The sequence below is a fragment of the Poromitra crassiceps genome, assembly GCF_964638095.1.
Source record: "Poromitra crassiceps genome assembly, chromosome: 5".
Lineage (NCBI taxonomy): Eukaryota > Metazoa > Chordata > Actinopteri > Beryciformes > Melamphaidae > Poromitra > Poromitra crassiceps.
In genome coordinates, this window is record NC_139642.1 from 20,142,510 (window position 1) to 20,167,785 (window position 25,276).

Consider the following 25,276-nt stretch of genomic DNA (forward strand, 5'->3'; position numbering starts at 1 on the left):
GTCCCAAAACAGGCGCAAGGCACGTTTTTTTGCGTTTAAGGCCCGTTTTAGCGCCGAAGGCTTGTGGGAGAATAGGGCCCATGGTCTTCGGAGTGCTTCAGAGAGAGAGAGAGAGAGAGAGAGAGAGAGAGAGAGAGAGAGAGAGAGAGAGATGGAGCATTGCATTTGTGACTAAGAATAGATCATGGTGTGTTGAGCGTTCCATTCAGGGTAGGACATCTCAGTGTCTGGCAGTGAGCGGTCTACAGCTTAGCTAATGCTGTGTTGCTTATGTTTAATCTACATCTCAATATTAGATTTAAAATTGGCATGGTGGTGTGTTATGATCCGGGGAAGGTCGTGGGCAGGTTGCAAAGTCCAGGAAACCACCTGGAAAAGAAAGTCCTGGAAACCACCATCATTTAGGGCCAAGCAAAAGGCGAAGTTCTATTGCTTTGCGACTATTTAATAGGGATGCACCAGTTGCCATTTTCTTGGCCTATTCCGATTTCCGATTTTTGAATAGTCTGACATGCCGATACCGATTTTGGCCGATTCCGATTTTCTTTCTAAGAACAATAATTGACGGGTTACAAAAAAAAAAAATTAACTTTGCTTTAATAGAAAATTAAGATTCATGTCACATTTCTTATCGTTTGCATGAGGTAGGACCATCTCACTCAAACACATCTCAAAATAAAAGTGTTCCAGCGTACTGGACAGAGCTTTTGTTTTTGTGAAAATACAATGAATATAAAATGCGCTAGCTGGCTTTAACTGAAACTACACATGCGCGAGCAGGAACTGCACAGACGTCTGCCATTGGCTCTGAAATTTGCCCGCCCCACAAAAGTTCATCCTATCCAAATGTGGAGTGGGCGGATTCAAAAGCCTGAAAACTCCCCGCCCTTTTTTGAAAAACTGACAAAATCTGTTTGGCTCAAAATCAGTCTGGCTCAACTGTTGAGTATCTCTTCAATTCCAGTATATCCCACAGCTATCATGGATTTACTTTTCCAAAAGAAAAAAGGTGCAACTGTTCTTGAGTAGATGAGGAAAATGAGTTTGAGTTGACGATTCAGTCTGAATATCAGAGTTTACACACAAAGTCAGAAATTTCGTATGCGTTTTTTTTAATCCGCCATCCGAAAAAAAATCATCACGCACAGAAAACCTTGCACACTGAAGTCCGATGCGTTTTATTATTATGTTCGTCGTTCTATTCGCAATACGAAACAAATAGTCCTCTCCTGTATCCACGTTACAACATGACTGACAGATAGCAGCAGCAGCAGCTGATCTGCAGCAGCGGTGATGTGGACTGCAGCTGCAGCAGGTCGGGGATATATACTGTACTGTATATCAGTGATACTCAACTGGTGGCCTGCGGGCGCCCCCTGTGTGGCCCGCGATGGAATTGCAAAAATATATATATATATATATATATACAGTATATATATATATATATATATATATATATATATATATATATATATATATATATATATATATATATATATATATATATATATTTTTTTTTTTACAGTGCACCTGAACGCAACATGCAAGATACCCGCTGAATAAGTGTCCAAATGTTAATGTAATTCTGGCCAATACTCACACTTCTGTTATAGCATTTCAGTCTGGAATATGGAATATCTTTCAATAATCTATGATTTAGCTGCTAAATTGTCAAATACCGCCGTCTGCTCGCTACCCAGGCACTTATGTATGTACTTAACCTAAGTAACTATCCGGTGTGCACAACATTGTCAGACTAAACTCCGTCTTACACCTACAATCCGCTACAGAAAAATGTATATTGATTGTTTATTAACTGGCCCCTAGCCTTCTATCATTTCACAAAAGTGGCCCCCGGGCAAAGCAAGTTGAGTATCCCTGCTGTATATCATACTGGACACAGGTCTCCATCTCACCTTCACTTGGCCAAGCCGGCTGTGTTGCGCTGTGGCTGGGGAGAGAGAGGGGCCAGTGAGGTGAAGCGAGCCGCTCAGACTGGAGTGGACTCCAGCAGAGCGGGACTCGGCCGCACCTCTGTCTCCGCGGCTTATTGCATGTGTGACAAACTGCACACTTTCCACAATGAGGAGGACATGCTGGCGTGTGTGTTTCCTTTTGGGCTGCAGCCCATCTGTCTCTCTGCCTTGGGGTGCGCGCACGTCTCGTGAACGCGTGCATCGTGCAGCTGCAGGTCATTGACCAAACAAAAAAAGGGGGGAGCCGACCGGCGCACAAAATCGGCTATGTGGACTGACCGGTCACCGGTCGAGGCCGATCAGCTTAAAATGGTCTATTTCCGGTCACGTGCCGATCGATCGGTGCATCCCTACTATTTAACCCAGGCAATGCAGGGTACATTACATTGCTAGTATATTGATATGCACATTATCGTGTGATGCCATCTGGTGACTTTCTAAGCAGCCGCTAGCTACCTTCCTTGGAAAAGAGTTGGCAGGTCATCTCTATACTAGGTTTTACCTAGTCTTGTTTGGATCAAAACTGTCATTCATATTTTGGGAAAATTAAATATCTTTAAAATTGGACCATTTTCCAGTATTCAATGTTTCCACCAGAATGTTATTCTTGTCAGGGTGAAAAAGCCTCTGAAACATTTAGACTGTCCTTTAATTAAACTATTAGATCTAAGACATGGGAGGATATTTGTCTCATCCTACCTTAGCTTGGCTGAGCTGGATCTCCAGAGCGCTCCTCTCACCCTCTAACTTGGTGACAACCAGGCATAACTGTCGGCCAAAGGCAACAACATTTATTGGGGGACGTGAACACAGGAAAGTGGAACGGTGTTTTTTCTATGCACAAAGCACTATCGTACACAGGAATGATTCCAAAGTTGCATGTGTTGAGTGTAATAGTTCTGTACCTCCTTCTTGGCACTGTGGCGGTCTCTCCTCGCCGCTGCCTTCTCCGTTTTGGCAGTGCCCAGCTCCCCCCGCAGCCTCTCGATGGTACGCCCCAGCAGCTCCTTCTGAGTGACAGCCGTCTCCTGGGCGATGGAGGAGCTCTGCAGGAGCCGAGCGTGCTCCGCCTTCAGCTTCTCCCTGAAGACACGCACGTGCACTCACACACACACACACACACACACACACACACACACACACACACACACACACACACACACACACACACACACACACCTTTTCACTAGGGTCGAGTCGCCAATAACGCTATCTTTGTATTGATGCTACTGTATATGCTGTGCCAATATTGCATATGGTTACATTTTCATGTCCAAAAGTTCTAAATAAATTACAAATATTCTGTGTTTTTGGTCGAATCTGAGTGGAAAAACAGCATTCAGACCATCATGGGACACTAAAACTATCCAATGAAAGCCAGACAATTGGAATTATTTTAAGTGGGTTAGCAACTCCGTTCGGGGGGTCTTGCTGTAAATGGAAATATTTTGTAGACCGACACTGAAATATTTGTAAGTGTGTGAGTGTGTGAGTGTGTGAGCAGAAATTGTGTTCGGCCACAGCTATGCCATTTTACATGCGATCGCGCTGAATCTTTCAGGAAGTGTAAAGAGCACCGCTGCGGGTGACCTAAAGCGAGAAACATGCTTCAGCGTCGCTTCGAGTTTAGGACGTTGTCTGCTGCAGCTAGACCTACATACTCGTACGTCTGCTTGACGAGGGGATTCCAGGGGAGTCCCCAGAAAAATGAAAAATTGTGTGATTTCACTAGGATTTCTAGAACTAGCAGTTCACCCAAGGAGAGAATGTAGTGAATATACTTGGTAATAGCTTTCACTCTGTTCTGTTATCTCCCTATCAACATTATATTATACTTGTGCTGTTCAGGCTGTGCTGTCGGCTGCGTCCAGTCACATTCTTGGGGAGCTGCATGCAGTCTGGCTTGATGGCCGCGGCGTAGCCCTATGGCGCGATGGCGAGGGCTTTGACGACCAACCATAAATTCCGCTTAATGGAATTTTTGAATTAGGTCATTAGGGCCGACTAAATGGGCAAAAACGGCTAATTACTGGCCAAAATGAGTCAATACAGTTCAGCACGATGGAGAGCTCCATTCGTTAGCCACTGATGGAAGACACCTGAGTGGAGGAGCACACCTGAGTGGAGTTGTAATCAGCCAGGGAAGTGGACAATCAAAACCCTCTGGGGAGAGAGGTGTGAGCGAGGCCTGACTGAATGGCCAGACACACAGGGACGGCTGTTTCGCTAGTCAAGATAAGACGGAAGAAAGAACACTTGATGATTCGTCAGCAAATAGCAAAGAAAAAGAGAATGAGTGTGAGGTTTGAGGTTTGAGGATGAACTGTAAAAAGCCAATCTGAGACTCACAGCACCATCTGCAGGCTGACTTTGTCTGACAGCGCCTCCTGCAGGTCGGCCTGGATGCTGCTTCTGGCTGCTTCCAGCCGCAGGTCCTGCTCCTGCAGCTGCTTGACCACACGACTCCCCTCAGCCTGAAAGAGACACATCCCACGTTCAGACCAAAGACCAGGGTCACCCCGGGTTTACTTCAGCCATGTTAGACCAGGGTCACCCCGGGTTTACTTCAGCCATGTTAGACCAGGGTCACCCCGGGTTTACTTCAGCCATGTTAGACCAGGGTCACCCCGGGTTTACTTCAGCCATGTTAGACCAGGGTCACCCCGGGTTTACTTCAACACAAAGACCAGGGTCACCCCGGGTTTACTTCAGCCATGTTAGACCAGGGTCACCCCGGGTTTACTTCAACACAAAGACCAGGGTCACCCCGGGTTTACTTCAACCCAAAGACCAGGGTCACCCCGGGTTTACTTCAACCCAAAGACCAGGGTCACCCCGGGTTTACTTCAACCCAAAGACCAGGGTCACCCCGGGTTTACTTCAACCCAAAGACCAGGGTCACCCCGGGTTTACTTCAGCCATGTTCACCCCGGGTTTACTTCAGCCATGTTCAACTCTTCTTCTGTCAATTCACACCAAGTCAGTCAACACTGGTTACTCATGACCATTCAGATAGGACCTGGATCACAACCCAGGAGAGATGCATAACAATTAACTCAGGCTGGAAATGGGCGGGGCTACAACACATGGCATGTCACGTTCCACGTTAACGTTACTTGAACTGATTGGCCCAGCACTGCAACGTCAAACAACAAACTACCATGAAGCCATTGAGCCACGGTGCAGACTGGCCATTGCTTTGTGGTGGTTTGCAACACCTGCGGAGTACCACAGCATGGCCTGTGTGTTGTTTTCTAAACATGCAGTGAACTTCCTGCTCTTAGCCACACCTTAGTCCAATGGGCTGCATGTTTAGAACCAATTCTCCGTTTTGAGCGCACTCCCGTGACTGCGGATCAGAGTCCACCTCAGAGCTCGTCCAAGATCCGCATCGCTGGCACAGCGGCTGCGGGCGTTGGTGACGTGCTAAGCGAGCCACATACAAACCATTAAATGTCAAGTAGTCTAAGAGTTTCATCGTTTCTTTTCTTCCATCTGCCAGTTTGAAAATTTAACAAGGAGATGATACTGCGCATTAGGCTATTGGGTGACAAGTGCCCGGTATTAACGTTCATGTATATTAATTCATCATTTGGCATATCAATGAATTAAACAGCAAACTCATGATCAGCTAGTGAGGACACTGCAAGACAGTAGGGGTGTCACGATACACTCAGTTCACGATACAGTACGATACACGATATTGGGTTCACGATAACGATACGATATTTTAACAATATTTTTTTGCAGTCGATTTGTAAGTAGAGGGGGCATCCTCCACGCTAATTTGAGTCAGTTCACCATTTTCATCCTCCGTGTGTCTGTAACGTCCCTCGTCTGTTCAAACAAAGCAATGAAAAGGAGAGCGAGCATGCAATCAGATGCAGATCAGTGCCACCATGTTCAGCTTCTTTTTCTCACGATATGAGATTTCATCTCAACGATACATATTGTCACGTTTTGATATCGCGATATATTGTGGGACATCCCTACAAGACAGCCACAGCCAGGTGGGAGAGGTGAGAGAAGAAACACACTCTCTCCACGGACGGGGTGACTGAACTTAAAGAGCGCGTGCTCTTTAAAGTGGAAATTTGTTCACCAGAAACAGATTTTCGTTCTGAGCAATTCGTCCCTGGTGGGGACACGCACACGCACACGCACGCACACGCACACACACGCACACACACACACACACACACACACACACACGCACACGCACACGCACACGCACACGCACACGCACACGCACACGCACACACACACGCACGCACGCACACACACACACACACACACACACACACACACACACACACACACACACACACACACACACACACAGGATAATCACACACATTACAGATGAGAATCATTCAATGATCTCTCTCTCTCTCTCTGTCTCTCTCTCTCCACTTACCTTGAGTTCAGCTATCAGCTCAGACACCAGGGAGTCCTTCACCTCTGTGAAGAGCAGTTGGAAAACAGCAAGTCAGCATCTACACATACTGTAACCAGCATTGGGAAGTAGTAATAAAGTAAAGTATTCTGGAGAGCACGTTGCTTAGACCAATCACAAAATGCTTCACATTAAAAACAAATATAAAACAGTAGGAAACCCTGATTGTATCTGGGCTGCTGCAGATTGTGTATCCCACAATGCACCTGACCTGTGTGTTCTTTGAGCTGCTGACAGCGCTCCTGCAGCCTCCTGGCTTTGTCCTGTTCTTCCTGCAGTCTCTGCCGGCCGGTCTGGACCTCCGAGCGCCACGCCCGGCAGTCTGACTGCACCAGCTGGGCCTGGGACACCAGAGAAAGGTGGTCATTTTGTCTGCATTTTTTTTTTTGTCTTAGTCCTGTGTCAAATGTCCTTAGTAGTTTTTATCATATTTATTCAACCTCATCCTGTTTTTATGTAGTCAAGTTTTGGTCGACTAAAAGTGAGTATTTAAGGGTGTATTCACACCTGTCTCAGCTATCGCACTTGGATGCGGGACAAAACAAGCGGACCGAGATCGCCGAGAAAGTGTGGTCTCCAAACGAACTCTGGAGTGGTTCGTTTGTGCTGTCTCACGAAGCTGCACCCCACATTAGCTGGCTGTGCATATGGAAAGAGGAGAGGAGGAGGGCGGGGGGGGACAATAACAACAAAGGGTCGATTGCTGATTTGAGCGTCGATTACCATGGCAACGATTGAAGCTTCAGTTAGATAGATAGATAAATAAATAAACTATTTATCCCTCTCTCTCTCTCTCTCTCTCTCTCTCTCTCCCTCCCTCTGTCTCTCGCTCTCCTCATGCACCCGACGTACAATGTAGGCCTACCCAACACACACACATTCTTATAATCATATAAAATCTCTGGGATTTTTTTTTTTTTTTCCAATTAAGTCCCTGAATCAGAACAAAGCAAACGAGCTACAGGTGTGACATCCAGACTCATCTTAGTCACAGAAAACCACAACTATCGTTTTTTAGAATCTCCAAACTCAGTGGAAAGATCTATTAATCATGGAATGGTATTAAAGTTTGAACGTGCAATACAGACAGATTTACCTGTTTAACTGCTTCTTCTAGCTTTTATTTGTTGACGAAAATGTCAATAGATTTTCTCAAAGTTTTTGTCAACACAACTTTGTTCTTATTTAGTTAACGTCTAGTTTTCATCAGTGAAAATAGTTAGTTGATGAACATTTTTCGTCATACTTTTCGTTTGACGAAACAAACACTAGACCAGAAAGGCAGACCGTGTCAGCCAGCTGTGCAGATATTTCCATCCTTCTCGGAGGTGTCATCAGACGTACCTGTCTCCTTTCCATCTCCACCACGGTCTCCATCTCCTCAACCCGCTGGAGAAGCTCTACCTGTCTCCCTTCCATCTCCACCACGGTCTCCATCTCCTCAACCCGCTGGAGAAGCTCTCCGTGCCATTTCATGGCCTCAAAGGAGCGGGCGGAGTCCTGGCTCATCTGCTGTTTCATCTGACCAATGGAAAGGCGTCGGTCAGACAGGTCATCATCAATGGCTCAGAGTTTAAAGATTCAGTGTTAATGCCCTTATACACTCCAAGAGTGATTTATTCATGTGATTTATTCACACGTCAATCATAGTTTTCAAACCTACATGCAGTCAATGCAACCGTGCATATCAATTATCAACGGCAAAATTTCACAGCGAAATTGCAGCGTATATCTTTTCCAGTCAAGGTTGATTTTTGCAAGTTTTCGCCTGTGAGTGCTGTGACATGAACAGATCTACATCTATAGACATAGACTAAATGTATAGGCAATGCTACTGTGGTAGAGTGACGACTAGATAGGCTGGTTATATTTGTCTGTGCGTATTGGAAAACACAAGACCTAGGACACAACGACAAACTTGATCAAAGGGAAATCAATAATGTCTCGATTATGATATCACAAGTGATCCACTCTTCAGTTATAAAATGCAATATAGCTCCAATATCCCACTCCTGAGACACATTTTGAACCAACAACTGGCCCTCAGCTCGCCAAATGTGCGCTGGCATTGTGTTCAAACTAGAGGTCGACCAATATGGGTTTTTCAATGGCCGATGCTGATATTTAGAGAGCAGGGTGGCCGATGGCCGATATATGTATAACGCTTCTTTTTCTTTCTTTCTTTCTTTCTTTTTGCATTTGATCAAATACAAAAAGCAAATGAATCAGTCAGTCACCTCCATCAGCTTCTCACTCAGCTGCACTTTGACAATCTTCAGCTCCTCAGCAGCCGACGCCACGTCCATCTGCCACCAGACACAAATAATAACCACAAGAGCATGAATATGATGAGCACGACTGTACTGTACCCGCTGCCTCAGCTGGGCACCAACTTGAAAATGAAAAAGTTGAATTCGGAAAGCCAAGAAGTGCTGCTGAGCGCCAGTGATTTCCATAGTATGACGATTGAGAATCCAAAATCCAAAATATCAAAGTAACTTTTTTCTTCTTTTTTTCCACAATCAAATCATTTCCAAGGTTGGATATTTGTATTTGGTTCATTTTGGGCTTTCCTGCCTCTTATTTTTATCACCTGACACTTTCATTTCTTGATATTTCATTCAATTTTGAGCTGGACGTTCATTTTGTAATGCATCATTTGTTATGAGAGATGGAAACTATAGTCTATTGACCTCACTCTAACAGATAACCTGTAGCAACTACAACAACTTATCTGAAGGCATAAAGTGAGTTTTGAAAGGCAGAAAGGTGAAGTAATAGTTGAAGTCAGTGATAGGGTTGTGCAATGTCATCCAAATACCCATCGTGATTGTTTCACAGTGAAACATCGTGTTGGACGATGGCATCGTCATTGACGGGTGGGGGAATAATTAATTATTTATTAAGTCGCTGCGTTGCTGTAATGCCATTTGGCTAGCCGCTGCAATGCGTTCACGTTAACAACACAGGACAGCTGACCTCTATGATACCAGCGGGCTTGGATAGGCTATTAGCCTCTGCTCTGTGCTACAGCACAGAGCCAGGCGACTGAAGTGGGCAGTGGCTGTCACTACCAGCAATTTGAACGGCGCAAAACAAATAACGTTAACGTTACAGATCCTCACCAACAACATGTGTGTGTTGAATTTAACTAGCTGGCAGAAAACTGACTGAATTACTGGCTGATATAACGTTAGATTCGCATGGGCTTTTGAACCTAATGTAATGAGAGAGAGTTTAGGAGAAATGGCTAGAGAAACGCAGCTGCTGTATCTATGGACCGACTCCAACTTTCACTTTGGAAACAGGCGAGTTAAATTCACAGTTGAAGACTTGTACTCACTTTGGGTTGAAAACAGGAAAGAACGTGAAGTTTCTTCTTTGTCTTAAAACGTTTTCACAACAACACAGACGACTTCTCACGCGCGGGGGACGCCCCGGCGACATTAAACAAGCGCACCCAGTTCAGAGAAGCAGTGGAGCGGAGGAGGGGGAGGAGGAGGAGGGGGAGGGAGGGGAGGCTTCCCTGAACTGAACTGGGCGGCGTGCTTGTTTAATGCCGCCGGCGCGTCCCCCGCGCGTCACGGTAAGTGGACTTGGCCTTTTTTATTATTAAAACGGCACAATTTTAATTCAAACAGATAATTAATTACGATGATCCGATGTAGAAGGCTCAGAGGTCGATGGGGGGTCGGCCCATCACGATGGTCGATGCCATCGTCCATCGTGCCAACCCTAGTCAGTGATAGTGATAAGCAGATGGGACAGTAAAAAATCTGACTTATTTACCCCTTTTAATATCAATATTGGTACCTTGGCAGCGGTAGCCTCCTCCAGTGCCTCCCCCAGCCTGTGCAGCTCTGTGCGGGCCTCGTCTCTCTCCTGGTAGGTGCGGTGCAGCTGCTCCCTCAGCTCCATCACCTCCCTCCTGGAGGCCCGCTGCTCCTCCTCGCTCTCCTGCTGCAGCTGCTCCCTCAGCTTCAGCACCTCCCTCCTGGAGGCCCGCTGCTCCTCCTCGCTCTCCTGCTGCAGCTGCTCCCTCAGCTCCATCACCTCCCTCCTGGAGGCCCGCTGCTCCTCCTTGCTCTCCTGCTGCAGCGCTGCCAGCTGCCGCTCCACGCGAGCTGAGCAGCACAGAAGGAGATACTGAGCAAACAAAAGGAACTAGAAGTGCATTGGGAGAGTGCAGATCTCCGCCAAGGCCCAAATACTCCAGTCAGTCTGCTATGAATGTACACATTTTGATTCAGTTCGGAAGCCGAAACCTGACCCATCCATATATACACTTAGCCATATAGCCACAACCCCCCCCCCCCCCCCCCCCCCCCCCCCCCTCAACCCACCCCTCGAACCCTGACTCTATACGACCTTCGTATTCCTAGATCCCTAACCACACCCCCTCCCACTACCCACATCCACCTACCCAGCCCTCCAATCCCGACTTTCGACCTTCCTATCGTAGCTACAGCCCCCTTTCCCTAGCCCAGTGGTTCTCAAACCTTTTCTGTCAGGCCCCACTTTGGAGGAAGAAAATCTTTCGGGCCCCACCGCCCCAACAAAATTTAAACAAAACAGTCCAAGTTTAACTTTTATTGACATAATGACCAATCATTTCTATATTCTGGCTGTTTTGCACTGCACATCTTTTCAAAAACAATAACAATAAAGTGCAACCTCTACAAAACTAAATAAATTCAAATATCTTCATTGTGAGTTCAAGTCACTATCACTATATTAAGGGCTGCAATGAGCCTGTTTTCCACTGCAAATCTTTTCAAAACAATAATAAAGTGCAACCTGTGCAGAAAATAATAAGTTCAGGGCTCATCTGTCTTGCTGCCAGCGCTTCTCTGTGTATTATACAGTGCGTCCATTGCGTATTTGGGCAGACCCTCTTTATCAGCGCCTGCAAGCCCTTCCTTTTCCCTGCCATAGTCTGCGCACCATCCGTGCAAAAATGCACACAGTTCTCCCAATTCAGCCCGTGTTGTGTCCAGAAGCTTAAATAGCTCTTCAGCTGTTGCTCTGCTTGTAACGTACTTGCAAAACAGCAAATCCTCACTCAGTGACTCCGACGTGACAAAGCGAACATAGGCGATAAGCAAGCAGTCTTTATTGCTGTCCGTAGCCTCGTCCACTTGTAAGGCGAAACGTGTCTGTCAGTTTTTCCATGAGTTGTTCCTCGAGATCATTTGAAATGTCACATATACGTTTTGCAACTGTGTCATTGGACAGCGGGATAGTCTTCAATTTTGCAGCGCTGGTCTCATCCAGCATAGTTGACACCATATGGATAGCTGCTGGGAGTATGAGCTCCTCAGCGATGGTGTGCGGCTTCTTGCACTGTGCAATTCTGTATGCGACCTTGTATGACGCTAGTTGTGCTTTGCTGTTCACTGATGCCACTTTTACAAAGCGATTTTCCTGCTTGCGGTATTCACCGAGTTTCCTCTGAAAGAACCCGAGTGGCTTATTGACGAAAGTGGGGTGTGTTGTCTCCAAGTGTCTTTTTAATTTGTTAGGCTTCATGCTGTCCGCTGCCAGAGTTTTCAGACAGAGAACACAGACTGGTCTCTCCTCGTCTCCTACCGCATTGACTGTGAATCCCAGAGCAAGATAGGCGTCATCATATTTTCGTCTCGGTTGTTTTTGTTGACTGCCGCCCTCCGACTCCTTGTTTATCCCTGCCAAATGTCTCTTCATTGTGCACTAATCTAAACTAAACAGCCTCCAGTCTGTCTGATGAATGAACGTGTCACTACGGAAGCGCGGGGTTTGTTTATTTCCTCACGGCTAAAAGAAGTCCGACCTAAAAATGGCTAAAACATTGGTTCCGTGGATTTCACCCGCGCCCCACCTGTAATACCACTGCGCCCCACAAGTGGGGCGCGCCCCACACTTTAACACATTGAGTGCCAGCCATTTTTTCAATCCTGTAGGTAAGTTGTGCCAGGGTTTTTTTTGAGGATTCTGGCTCATTTTACAAGAGCCGAGGATTATTTTCTGTTAAGAATTCAATCATCTAAAAATAACTAATAGAATGTGTGCTTTCTCTGTCTAAAAGAGTTAGTTTGCAGAGTTAGTAGTTATGTAGATATTAGCCGTTGAGTACAGCATGGTTTCAGAGATTTTCAGAGAGTTTGGAGATAAATGGATTTTTAGAACCACCTCACGTGCCTGTGATTATGGGTGCCCTTGTCTCCCACTCTGTGCGCTCTCTCTCTCTCTCTCTCTCTCTCTCTCTCTCTCTCTCTCTCTCTCTCTCTCTCTCTCTCTCTCTCTCTCTCCTCTCTCTCTCTCTCTCGAGAGAGAGAGGAGAGAGAGAGAGGGAGAGAGCGAGAGGGAGAGTTGCTTCAACTCCTCCCTCCGTGGGCGTTCTTCTTGGCTGCAGCGGCCGTCACAAGCTTGTCACCAGTCTCAGTGCTTTGCTGCTGTCCTGTGCCTGTGGCTGCGCGGCCGCTGTTTGAGGAAGTCGGGATGGACTCGCTCGCTTCTTGGAGTTTTGGTTGAGAGAAGCTTTTGCGATTCTGGTCATATTTATGCTGCGTGTTTCAAAGTGTGTTCCACCTGTAATCTATTATGTAAATTTGCAATCCCGCATCGCCAGCAATCAGCGCGAAAACGAAAGCGTTTTCCCCCATCCATTTTCATGAGAATGGCTGGGGTGAGAATGGCGTGACAAGTTAAAAAAATGCTTGCCTTCCTCTAGTCAGGAGAGCACTGTCGCCACTTAGTGGTCGGTAAAATAGATTATACACATTCTCTTGCTCCAATAGTGATCTAGAAGACGTAAAAGTTGTTGATTGATGTCCCACCGTCAAAAAAAAAAAATGTTTATGTAAGACGAGATATCTCGGCTCTGGCACTCAAGCGTTGGATTATGTAAGACGAGATATCTCGGCTCTGGCACTCAACGTGTTAAGATACACTGCCCTAGCCCCACCCCCTTCCTTGACCTGAATCGGATCGGTGCCAAATTGTAACGGGTTCTTCCTTGGCCCACGCTACAGCCTTCCACCAAGTTTCATGAAAATCGACTCAGCAGTTTTCCCATAATCCTGCTAACAGACAAAACAGAAAAACAAACAGACAAAAAACGGCACAAAAAACATAACGTCCTTGGCGGAGGTAATAACTGGTATCAGCGTTTTAGAGCCTCAGAATATGAGTTCATGTGATCAAGTATGCTTTTACCAGACTAGGATTTTTTTTAAAATTATTATTAATAATTTTTGGGCATTTTTGCCTTCATTTAGATAGGACAGTAGGCAGACAGGAAGGGTGGGGAGAGAGAGGGGATGACATGCAGCAAAGGACCTTGGGTCGGATTCGAACCCGCGTTTGCTGCGCGGGGGACCGAGCCTCCGTGGTCCGCGTGCTATCAGGTGAGCCACCACAGGCTAGGATTTGTGCCTCACTGCTCACGAAGTCCGCTAAGCAGCAAGTCTTTTTACATACAGTACAGCGTAGTATAGGGCTGTGAATCTTCACTGGCCTCACGATTCGATTCAATTACGATTCAGAGGGCTACGATTCGATTCGATTACGATTATCGATGCATCTCGATGCATCTTAAATCGATGCATCCCTTTTTTCCCCAATACATGATTTATTTTTTCTCACTTTCTTTTTTCTCACTGTGTGGATACTTTTACAATAAAAGTGCATTTAGAATTGCATTGTATTATGATCCATTATTAAATTAAACAACTGCATGTACTTCCATTATATTTTATTTGATTATATATATATATATATATATATATATATATATATATATATATATATATATATATATATATATTTATTTTTTTATAATCGATTTTTGACATTTGTGAATCGATGCAGAATCGTGCAGGTCCGCATCGCGATGCATCTTATAATCGATTATTTTTGACACCCCTAGCGTAGTACATGCTGGGCCCTGCTCTGCTATGTTTGCATATACAACACACACCTAAGCACTTTGTATTCAATCACCTTATGTTCTTCCAACACAGGGGTCAGCCAGTTACTTCCTATTGTGTTGACACTTCCTGTGACAGTACAGTACTAGTGAGCAGGTAAAACAGATGCTGTTTTGAACAGGAAGTCATAACACAACTGGCTCAAGTGGGCGGGGCTACATAAGGTGAATAGACCTGCTGCTTTCTTCATATTCTCCCGATTTGAAATAGGTTGCATATATCTTGATATTTGTCATTTGCACTATTTCATACTACATGGTATGATGATGGTTGGTGTATTTATTTAATTTAACCTTTATTTAACCAGGAAGTCACATTGAGGTTGAGACCTAGCATAAGTTCATGTTGCACATAGCCTTCACTCATTGATGATTCTATGATTTTGCACACCCTTATAATGCTACAGCCCATTTCCCCCACATTCACATATTTTACTCGATATATTCTACTGTAAATGTCACTTGTGTGTTATGTTTAAATAGCCCCCGTTTTCTCTATTGTCTATTATTTACAGATTCCATTTGTCTTCGCTCCATCCTGTTTCCTGCTGCTGATCGCGACAAGGAACCGTTCAAGTTCCATCCTATCTTCTTTAGTCAAAAGGTTTATATTAGGGCTGTGGCGATTCACTTATCTCCCGATTCGATACTATCACGATTCTTGGGTGCCGATTTGATTTATATTGCGATTCTTAAGTATTGCGATTCTACGATTATTGCGATTCGATATTACGATTTATTGCGATTTTTGTTTATTTTTTTCTTTTCTTTTTTCAGTTTGTTTGCTTTTTTACACTAGATTAGAACATGGGAAAAGTTGAATCATACACTAGAGACTGTATATTATATATCATGAGTAGGGCTGGGCGATATAGTTAAAAACAGGGGCGGACTAGGATCATAATTCAGGCCGGGCATTAGATACCAAGCAGGCCAGGCCGAGATGGGCCGACGCGCGTGAAATTTGGGCCGTTTGAAGCCAGATTTGGGCCGTTTGAAGTCCAATTTTACAATGAGATGCACCCACTTTAACCCTGAAGTGTAATTATTACTTCAGACTAACTAATAAAGTAATAAAACCACTAGTAAACCAGTAGGCGGCGCCTGGCCTGCTGTTCAGTGAGTGGCCTGACTGCAAGCACCCAAAAAAAAAAATTTTTTTTTTTTTTTTTTTTTTGCGATTATCGATTCTGGAATAACAGATTGATTAAAAAAATCGTGACATTAAAAATCACGATACTTAGGTGAATCGATTTTTTTCCCCCACCCCTAGTTTATATATCAGCACATGTACCTGTGTGAGGGGGGTTCAGCTCTCTCTCTGTCTCCAGGCGGAAAGTGGTGAGTTTGAGGGTGTGCAGCAGACTTTCCACGTGGCACACCCGGCTCAGCAGAGAGTCACACTGTCGCCACAGCATGCTCTCACCCCCCAGGGCCCGGCACACCTTCAGGGGGCTTACGGGAAGTCGGCTGGGGTCTCTTCTCTTCTCCACCGGCAGGAGCTGCTCCCTGGAGACTCCCAGTGAGCCCATGTCACGGATTAGAGCTTCAGCCTGCTCCTCGGCCAGCAGGAGGCGCTGGTGCAGAAGGGACAAAGCCTCCGGGGCCATGGTGGCCCCCACACCGAGGGGAGGGATGGCTGAGTGAGACATGGCTCAACAGAGTGTGCCCAGGGCCCCAGACAGTGTTCAAGTTGTCAACTGCTCGTGCCGACTCCACTCTTATTATTCAGCTGCTTCCATGCTGACATTTAAACGTCCTGGCAAATATGAAACAAGCAAAAAACAAATTAGTTCAGTGAGATGAATATAGCGAGATCTGTTTGTTTCAGGTTAATTTAATGTGATAGCTGAAAAATGTGCTTTAATGTTAAAGCCCCATTCAGCAACTTTTCCAAGTTTTGCTATTGGGGAAACTGCGCCCTCTGGGTGCAATAGTATCGATATCGATATCGCCGTTCAAAGTCAACAAAACACAGCGCCAGAAAGCTCTATGTACATGTTGTGACATCGGGTACTCACCACGTGATGAAATAATAATCCATAGTTAAGTGAAACATCATTTTCGTAGCAAATCCGCACCGACTTACTTCCTTGTTTTCCTGAAGACAGCGCTTCCGCTGTACAGCGCATGCACGGTATGCCGCACATCCTGCCTCCGGGACGCCAGCACAAAGTAGTAGGGCGTAGTAGGGGGTAAACCCAAGTCAACTCTGTTTACCCACCTCTGTTTTACCCTCATCAGAACAACTGTATCAATCAATGAGGGGAATCCAGGTGTGTATCTTACCCACCAGTGTCGTGCACGGTAGGCCCACACGATAGGAAAATCTGCGATGTGCGATAACATTGTTCAATATAGCGATGACGATACGACTTGCGATAAATAAACAAATATTAAAGTATGCATATTATTTACGCATGTAAATAAAACCACTTTTGTTATTCATTGCGTTCAGGCAGTCTTTGCGATGTGTTTATTGCGCATGTTCATATTGCGATGACGATGAAAATACGATTAAATGTGCAGCCCTAATGCAGGGTATACTAACTATTGCTCGGGCCTACTTAACAGGGCAAGGGGAGTGAAGGCATATGTACTTTATTGTTTGATTAACCTAAATATTATCTTGAAATAATTTGCAGTGGTGCAGCCTAGAAGTGTGCGTGTGTGCGTGCGTGTAAGTGAGCAGAATTTTGGCCGGCCACAGCTATGCCGCTTTACGTGCGATCGGGCTGAAACTTTCAGGAAGTGTAAAGAGCACCCATGCGGGTGACCTGACGGAGCCGGATTTTTTAATTAGGTAATTGCCCTAATTACCTAATGATGTGATGTCATCAGTGATGTCATCCTTTCCAGGCTGAGGATGTTCAGTGATGATGTCATCAGTGATGATGTCATCAGTGATGTCATCCGTGATGATGTCATCAGTGATGTCATAGAGCAGGTGAGGCCGGGTTAGAGCCCAGCCGTCACAGCGCTCAACAGCGCCACTCTGGTTGAACGCTCGGTAAAAAATAATATCACCAGCACAGACTTCGGATGAAAAGAGGCATTTATGAGCAGCGTCAAGCTTTCTAACCCCGACGTCGAGAAGCTATGAACCCTTGTTCTCAAGTAGGTGGCTTTGAAAGGTTTCTGTGGCACTTGTAAATACGTGCGTATCACTGATGTAGACAGCTTGGGAGAGAAAGTCGCATGCAAGTCTATGTAGGCACACGGGACTCTTTCTAGCTAGCATTAGCTAGCAGAACGAGTACCAAACGGGGCTACACTACACCATGCCACTGCTAGCCTACCACCTTTGTATTCACTATAACTCCTGCAACACTTATTTCAGCAAAACGTTCTACTTTTCAAACTAGCTCGCCTGTTATTTCCACATAGCCTGATATTCTGCATCGTCAATTCATAAACTCATTTTGTTTCCTCTTCAAATTATTAAGACAGCGAGCTCTCTGAGTGGTTTTAAAAACCTCCTGAAGAAATCCTTGCTGAGTAATCTAGAATAGTTTGACGAGGCTATCCTGTCACGAAATGTTGCACTTACTGTATATCTATTGTTTTTCTCTGCATTGTTTATTTAACCTGTATTGTATGTTGGTGTATGCTGTAATGTCCCGTTCTTAACAACAGGGACCATGTTGGAAATAAGTGGTTGCACTTTCACATGATATCCCTTGGATTGTGATGTTTTTTTTATATCCATAATAAAATAAAATAAAATCCACAACTGTGGAGTGGGCGTGGCTTCGACGGTCTGGAGCCAGGCTGTGGTGAACGGTAGCGATAGAGAGGGGACAGGTCCAGGAAATTAATGACAGTAGATAATAGTTTCATAAAAGTCATCTGTCATTTCTACGAGGTGTGTGTGTGTAGCTACGTGTCGCAAACCTGTAGAGGCAGATGTGTTTATGGAGAGAAAGGCGCGTAGTTATAAAACAAATCACAGCAGCAAGTTGTTTCCACTTTGAGCGACACGTGACAACTACGAGACAAAACCAAGTGGAAGCAGAAGCTAATGTCCTTGAAAATATGAGTTCATTATATAACAAAGTTGTGAAACGAACTTCAAAGTGAAGAGCTAATCTTACCATGCTTGACCGCTCGTTGCTTCCTGCACCGTCTCCATAGCGACGCGTACGACGCGTACCTCGTTGTTGCTAGCAGAACAGAGTACAGCAGCAATACGCATTTCCGGTGGCCGTTTTTCAAAGTAAAAGAACGTTTCTGCACAAGTCTAGAGCACACAGACGCCATTTAAAAATGATACATTTGCACATTAAAACTATAAATTAATTATTTAAACGAAGCTATACAATACAAATTATGCTTCTGTATAACAATAACTGTTTTGATAACATTGAGAACATTCTTCCTAGTATCTAAATGGATACATGCTGTTCAGCTGGACTGCATAGCATTTACAAATTGGACACTGGACAGGTGTGTGTTGAAAGTGGCAGCACAAACGATATGCACACGCTCGGGTAGACCACCTCTATGACATCACAGCACTGTCAGCTAACCTCGGGAGGAGTAAAAAAAATATGGCAGGCCCTCAAGTCTTGAGGCTTGTTCCATCTATCAGGAGCATAAAAGGTGAAAGTGGTCTTTCCTGACTCACTATTCATACATGGAATGGCCAATCTAATGTGTGTCGGCGGCATGCCGGTCTGCGGAGAGCCAGTACACAGAGCAAAATGTAGTAAGCGACGATGATGATGAAGCAGGCTGAAGTTAGCAGGGAGAACTAAAAAGCAATAGCACTAAAAATCGTATATATATCTGTTTGTTTCGATTTTTGTCCCATTGATGATGTCATCAGTGATGTCATAAAGTCACGGAAGTGACGTCATCAGTGATGTCACTTGAGCAATTGTGCATTTTGACATCACTGATGATGTCATAGGCCTAGTGATTAAAAAGGGGCAAATTAAAATGCTAAAATGATAAGGCTAAAGTCAGAGATACCATAGATCAGGCTGTATCCATTTGTCAGACACCACTGGTCTGATTCTGATGGAATGGTGGTGCATCTTGATACTGAGGTGCCTGTCATACATGCCAGTATGACATCAATGATGATGTCATAATGGTATGATGATCATCTTATGATGTCATATACATTTTGACATCATCAGTGATGTCATAGACTGAATTATGATGTCATAAAATCCTTCCTTGCTGAGAGTAGAAATTGGATGACTCACAGCCCAGCCATTCAAGCCTGATGAACCTGTAGCAATAATCTTGAGATGCTATAACACTTCGTGAATACATCCAGAAATGCAACTGAATCATCTTAAGACACTTTTAGCTCCCCAGTGCTGTATGGCCAAGGTGACATGCATGGCCTGGGCACCAAATAACAGCAAGTTAGCTGTGTGCAGTGTAGCCAGGGTGGTGCTACTGTATGATGAGCAGGGGGAGAGGAGGGACAAGTTCTCTACCAAGCCCATAGACCCCAAGTATGGAAAGGACTGCTATGTTGTCACGGACATGGTCTTCTCCCCTGACTCCATTAAAATTGCCATTGGCCAGTCTGACAACAGCATCTTTGTCTACAGAATAGGAGAGAATTGGGGTGACAAGAAAAGCATTTGCCACAAATTCCTTCAGACGAGTGCTGTCACTTGCTTGCTTTGGCCTGCTGAGCACGCTATTGTCTTTGGGTTAGTTGAGGGGAAGGTTTGCCTTGCCAACACTCAAACTAACAAGACATCCACCATCTACCGCCTCCAGTCCTATGTTGTTTCACTGGCTTCTAATATGTCTTGTAAGGGCATCCTCTCTGGCCATGCTGATGGGACTGTGGTGCATTACTTCTTTGATGATGAAGGCTCAGGGGAGTCTCATAAGCTGTTGGTGCACTCGTGCCCTCCGTATGCCCTGGCCTGGGGTGCCAACAGCATCATGGTGGGTGGCTGTGATAAGAAGGTGGTGGCCTATGGCACAGAGGGCCACATTCAGCAGACCTTTGACTACAGCCGTGATCTGACTGAGAAGGAGTTTACCGTGGCAACCACCAGCCCCAGTGGGCAGTCTGTAGTGTTCGGCAGCTTCGACCGGCTGCGGGTGTTTACCTGGGCTCCGAGGAGACGTGTGTGGGATGAAGGCAAACCCAAAGAGATTCCCAACCTCTACACCATCACTGCCTTGGCCTGGAAGAAAGATGGCTCACGCCTCTGTGCTGGAACACTGTGTGGGGGAGTGGAACAGTTTGATTGCTGCCTGCGGAGGAACATCTATAAGAACAAGTTTGAGATGACCTATGTTGGACCAAGCCAGGTGATTGTGAGGAACCTGTCCTCAGGAGCACGAGTCGTCCTCAATTCCCACTATGGTTATGAGATAGAGGAGGTCAAGATCATGGGCAGTGATCGCTACCTGGTGGCCCACACCTCCGATACTCTACTGCTGAGAGACTTGCTGACCAATAAAGTTAGTGAGGTGCTGTGGCCCGGCTCCGGTGTGAACGAAAAGTTCTTCTTTGGAAACGAAAAAGTGTGCATGATTTTTAATGCTGGGGAGCTGAGCCTGGTGGAGTACGCTAACAACGAGATCCTGGCCTCAGTCAGGACCGAATTTATGAACCCTCACCTCATCAGTGTCCGTCTAAATGAGAGGAAGCAGGGAGAAGACAACAAGAAGCTCGCCTACCTGATCGACACAAAGACCATGACTATTTTGGACCTGGCCACAGGCTACAACCTGGGAACTATCAGCCATGACGCCAAGATCAACTGGCTGGAGCTGAACGAGACGGGGCGCAAACTGCTGTTCAGGGACAAGAAACTGCGGCTCCATCTGTACGATATAGAGAGCGCCACAAAGATCACGCTGCTGAGTTTCTGCTCCTATGTCCAGTGGGTGCCTGGCAGTGATGTGGTGGTGGCCCAGAACAGAGACGACCTCTGCATCTGGTACAGCATCGACAGCCCCGAGAGCATCACCGTGTTCCCGCTCAAAGGAGATGTTGTGGAGCTGGAGAGGGCCAGTGGGAAGACAGATGTGATTATAAGAGAGGGCGTCGGCACGGTGACATACACACTGGACAAAGGCCACATTGAGTTTGGTACTGCTGTTAATGAGGGGGATTATCACAGAGCCACAGAGCTCTTGGAGACTCTGGAGATGTCATCAGAGACCGAGGCGATGTGGAAGACCCTCGGCAAGCTGTCTCTACAGGCACGGCAGTTACACATTGCCGAAAGGTGTTTCGCTGCCTTGAGGGATGTCTGCACAGTTCGCTACCTCCAACAAACCAGCCAGATTGCTGACAGAGTGTCACAGGAAACAGGAGAGGATGGGACAGAGTTCTATCAAGTCAAAGCTCGTTTGGCCATCCTGGATAAGAACTTCAAACTGGCTGAGCAGTACTACCTGGAGCAGAATGCCGTCGACGAAGTGATAGAGATGTACCAGCGGCTCCACATGTGGGACGACTGCATTGCTGTGGCTGAAGCCAAGGGCCACCAGGAGCTGGACAGCCTTCGTGGGAAGTACTACCACTGGTTGATGGACATGGGTGAGGAGGAGAAGGCGGGCGAGGTGAAGGAGGGCGAGGGAGACTTCCACAGTGCCATCACGCACTACCTGAAGGCCGGGCTCCCGGCTAAGGCTGCACGCCTTGCCATTCACCACCCAGAGGTCACCGACGACAGCGTTGAAGTCAGTCGCATCACCCAAGCTCTCATCAAGGGAGAGTTCTACGAGAGGGCAGGGGATCTCTATGAGAAGATGGCGAACAACGAAGAAGAAACAACAAAGAAAGCTCTAGAATACTACTGCAAAGGAAATGCCTTCGGGAAAGCAGTGGAGCTGGGTCGCATCACCTTCCCGGCCGAAGTGGTGAAGCTGGAGGAGGCCTGGGGAGACTACCTCGTCCAGCAGAAACAGATGCACGCCGCCAGCAACCACTTCATCGAAGCTGGCTGCTCCATTAAGGCAATAGAGGCGGCGATTAGGGCTCGGCAGTGGAAGGAGGCTGTCCACATCCTGGAGCTACAGGATGATTCATCGACAGAGAAATACTACCTGAAGATAGCTCAGTACTACGCCTCCACGCAGGACTATGAGGTGGCAGAGCGGCTGTTTGTGAAGGGCGGTCACATTAAAGAGGCTATAGACATGTACACCACAGCTGGACGCTGGGAGGAGGCTCATAAGCTGTCAGTGAAATGTATGACAGAGGAGCACGTATCGACTCTGTACGTCTGTAGAGCTCGGGAGCTGGAGAGAGACGGGAAGTACAAGGAGGCAGAGAGGTTGTTTGATACGGTGAAGCAACCAGACCAGGCCATCCTCATGTATAAGAAGAACAGGATGTTTGAGGATGTTATTCGCCTGGTGGCCAAACACCATCCTGACCGCCTAATTGAGATGCACCTCCAACTGGCCAAGCAGCTTGAGGCTGAGTCCATATTCTCAGAGGCAGAGTATCACTACATGGAGGCTGAGGACTGGGAGGCTTCTGTCCGCATGTACCGAGACAAAGACATGTGGGAGGAAGCATACAGGGTGGCTAAGAGCCATGGTGGTGCTGATGCACAGAAGCAGGTTGTCTACCTGTGGGCCAGGAGGCTGGGAGGAGAGGCTGCCGTCAAGCTGCTCAACAAGTTTGGCTTTCTTGAGTACGCCATCGACTTTGCTTCAAACTGCGAGTTTGACTTTGCCTTTGAGCTGGCCCGTCTTTCATTCAAACAGAAGATCCCCGAGATCCACCTCAAACTTGCCATATACATGAAAGATGAGGGCAAGTTTGCTGAGGCTGAGGTTGAGTTCATCAAAGCAGGAAAGCCCAAACAAGCTGTGCTTATGTATGACCACAACAAGGACTGGGCCAGCGCCCAGCGGGTGGCCGAAGACCACGACCCAGACAGTGTGCGTGAGCTTCTGATTAGCCAAGCCATGCTCTGCTTCCAGCAAAAGGACTTCCAGAAGGCTGAGGCCTTCCTGCTCCGTGCCCACAGACCTGTACTGGCTGTTAAATACTACAAGGATGCGGAGATGTGGAGCGACGCCATTCGCATTTGTAAGGCATACCTCCCCAACAAGCTCTCTGTTCTCCAGGAGGAATATGACAAGGAGGCTGCCAAGAAGGGAACCCGTGGCTTGGAGTGCCTGGTGGATCAGGCCAGGCAGTGGGAGCAGTCGGGGGAATACTTGCAGGCTGTAGAGTGTTATCTCAAGGTGAAGGACGCCTCCAACACAGCACTGATAGAGAAGTGCTGGATGAAGGCAGCAGAACTAGCCATCAACTTCCTCAGTGGCGAGCGAGCAGTGGAGGTGATCCAGACGGTTGGACGGCGCCTCACAAAGCATAGGAAGTACAACACTGCTGCAAAGCTCTACCTGACACTGGACCTTCTTAAGGAGGCCTTTGACGTTTTTATTGAGGCTGAGGAGTGGACCAAAGCCAAGAGCATCGCCAAAAGGCTGGAGCCAAGGTATGAGGACTATGTTGATCAGAAATACAAAGAGCACCTCAAGAACCAAGGCAAAGTGGACTCTCTTGTAGGCGTGGATGTGATGGCAGCCCTGGACATGTATGCAGAGAGAGGCCAGTGGGAGAAGTGTCTGGACACAGCATCTAAACAGAACTTTAAGATCCTCCATAAGTACGTGGCTCTGTATGCCACTCGCCTCATCAAGGAGGGAGATGCTTTGAAGGCCCTCCAGCTCTATGTACAGCATGGATCACCGGCCAACCCCCAGAACTTCAATATCTACAAGCGTCTGTTCCTCGACCTTCTGAACATGCCCGCAACTGACGGACCAGAGTCTTACCGTATGTGGGCCGACCTCCGCGATGTAATGGCGCTGCTGTGTGAGAATGTGTCCAAGTCTGCCGAGGCCAACTCACCAGCCCACGAAGAGTTTGAGAAGATGCTGCTGATCACTCACTACTATGCTACGCGATCCGCCGCTAAAGGAGTAGACCAGCTGGCGAGTATGGCGGCCAAGCTGTCTGTGTCTCTGCTGCGTTACACAGAGCTGGTTCCAGCCGACAAGGCCTTCTATGAGGCGGGCATGGCCTGCAGGAATGAAGTGACACTGCAGACTCAGGGTAGACCGAAAGAGACCAGAGACTTACAGGCGATTGGCTGGAAGAACATGGCGTTCATCTTCCTCAACCACTTCCTGGATCTTTCTGATGGCATTGCTGAGGGTACCCTGGACTCTCTGGACCACTCTGACTTCCAGGACACTGACATTCCCTTTGAGGTTCCAGTTCCCAGCAAACTCCACGTCACCGAGGCACACCGGGAGGAGGTCCGTGACTGGGTACTATATATATCCATGGACGAGCAGTTGGAGCAGGTTCTGCCACGTGATGAGAGGAACTCCTATGAAGCCTCACTGCTGGCCGCCAACACCGGCATCCGCTCTCTGCCCTGCCTCATCACCGGCTACCCTGTTCTGACGAACAAGATGGAGTTCACAGCCCCGGGGAAGGCAGCCAATAAGGATGACTGGAACAAATTCCTTGTGGCTACTAAGACCACTCACAGTGCAGACTGCCAGGACGTCCTGAAGTTCATCAGCCAATGGTGCGAAGGTGTGCCTTCCTCCAGATGATCCCTCTACTGAGACACAAACACGCAGCCGTCCTATTTCATCTCTTTTTTTTTATCACAGGCTACCTACCGCCTTTGCCCCAGGCTTTCAAATATTGGATAACACTTTAGATTAGGGAACACATATTGGCTGTTGGTTGGTTGCTTTTTGACATGCATCAAAAATAAGTTAACTAATATTATGAGGGTATGCAAGAAGGAATATTATAACAGATTGTTATAATTATGTTGAGAATAACAAACACAATATCAAGGGTATTTGGAATAAAGCATTTCAGGGGTGGAAAGAGTGCAA

At 46.6% G+C, this 25,276-nt stretch overlaps 1 protein-coding gene and 1 pseudogene across 2 annotated transcripts in view; one reads left to right on the forward strand and one right to left on the reverse strand.

Annotated features, from left to right (window-relative positions):
• Positions 1-16,050, reverse strand: part of ccdc150 (coiled-coil domain containing 150) — a gene marked incomplete at both ends in the record, with an annotated part of 30,019 nt that extends 13,969 nt beyond the window's left edge. Inside the window, 10 exons of the mRNA XM_083636570.1 lie at positions 2,676-2,744; positions 2,882-3,059; positions 4,326-4,450; positions 6,394-6,437; positions 6,644-6,773; positions 7,777-7,953; positions 8,670-8,738; positions 10,246-10,353; positions 10,486-10,556; positions 15,693-16,050. Coding sequence (XP_083492696.1) covers positions 2,676-2,744; positions 2,882-3,059; positions 4,326-4,450; positions 6,394-6,437; positions 6,644-6,773; positions 7,777-7,953; positions 8,670-8,738; positions 10,246-10,353; positions 10,486-10,556; positions 15,693-16,050 — 1,329 coding nt within the window. The remainder of the gene's footprint in view (positions 1-2,675; positions 2,745-2,881; positions 3,060-4,325; positions 4,451-6,393; positions 6,438-6,643; positions 6,774-7,776; positions 7,954-8,669; positions 8,739-10,245; positions 10,354-10,485; positions 10,557-15,692) is intronic.
• A 3,637-nt stretch (positions 16,051-19,687) lies between these two features.
• On the forward strand, positions 19,688-24,982 carry LOC310777268 (intraflagellar transport protein 172 homolog pseudogene; annotated as a pseudogene). The gene has a single exon. The product of its transcript is annotated as an intraflagellar transport protein 172 homolog pseudogene (transcript).
• The last annotated feature ends 294 nt before the right edge of the window (positions 24,983-25,276 follow it).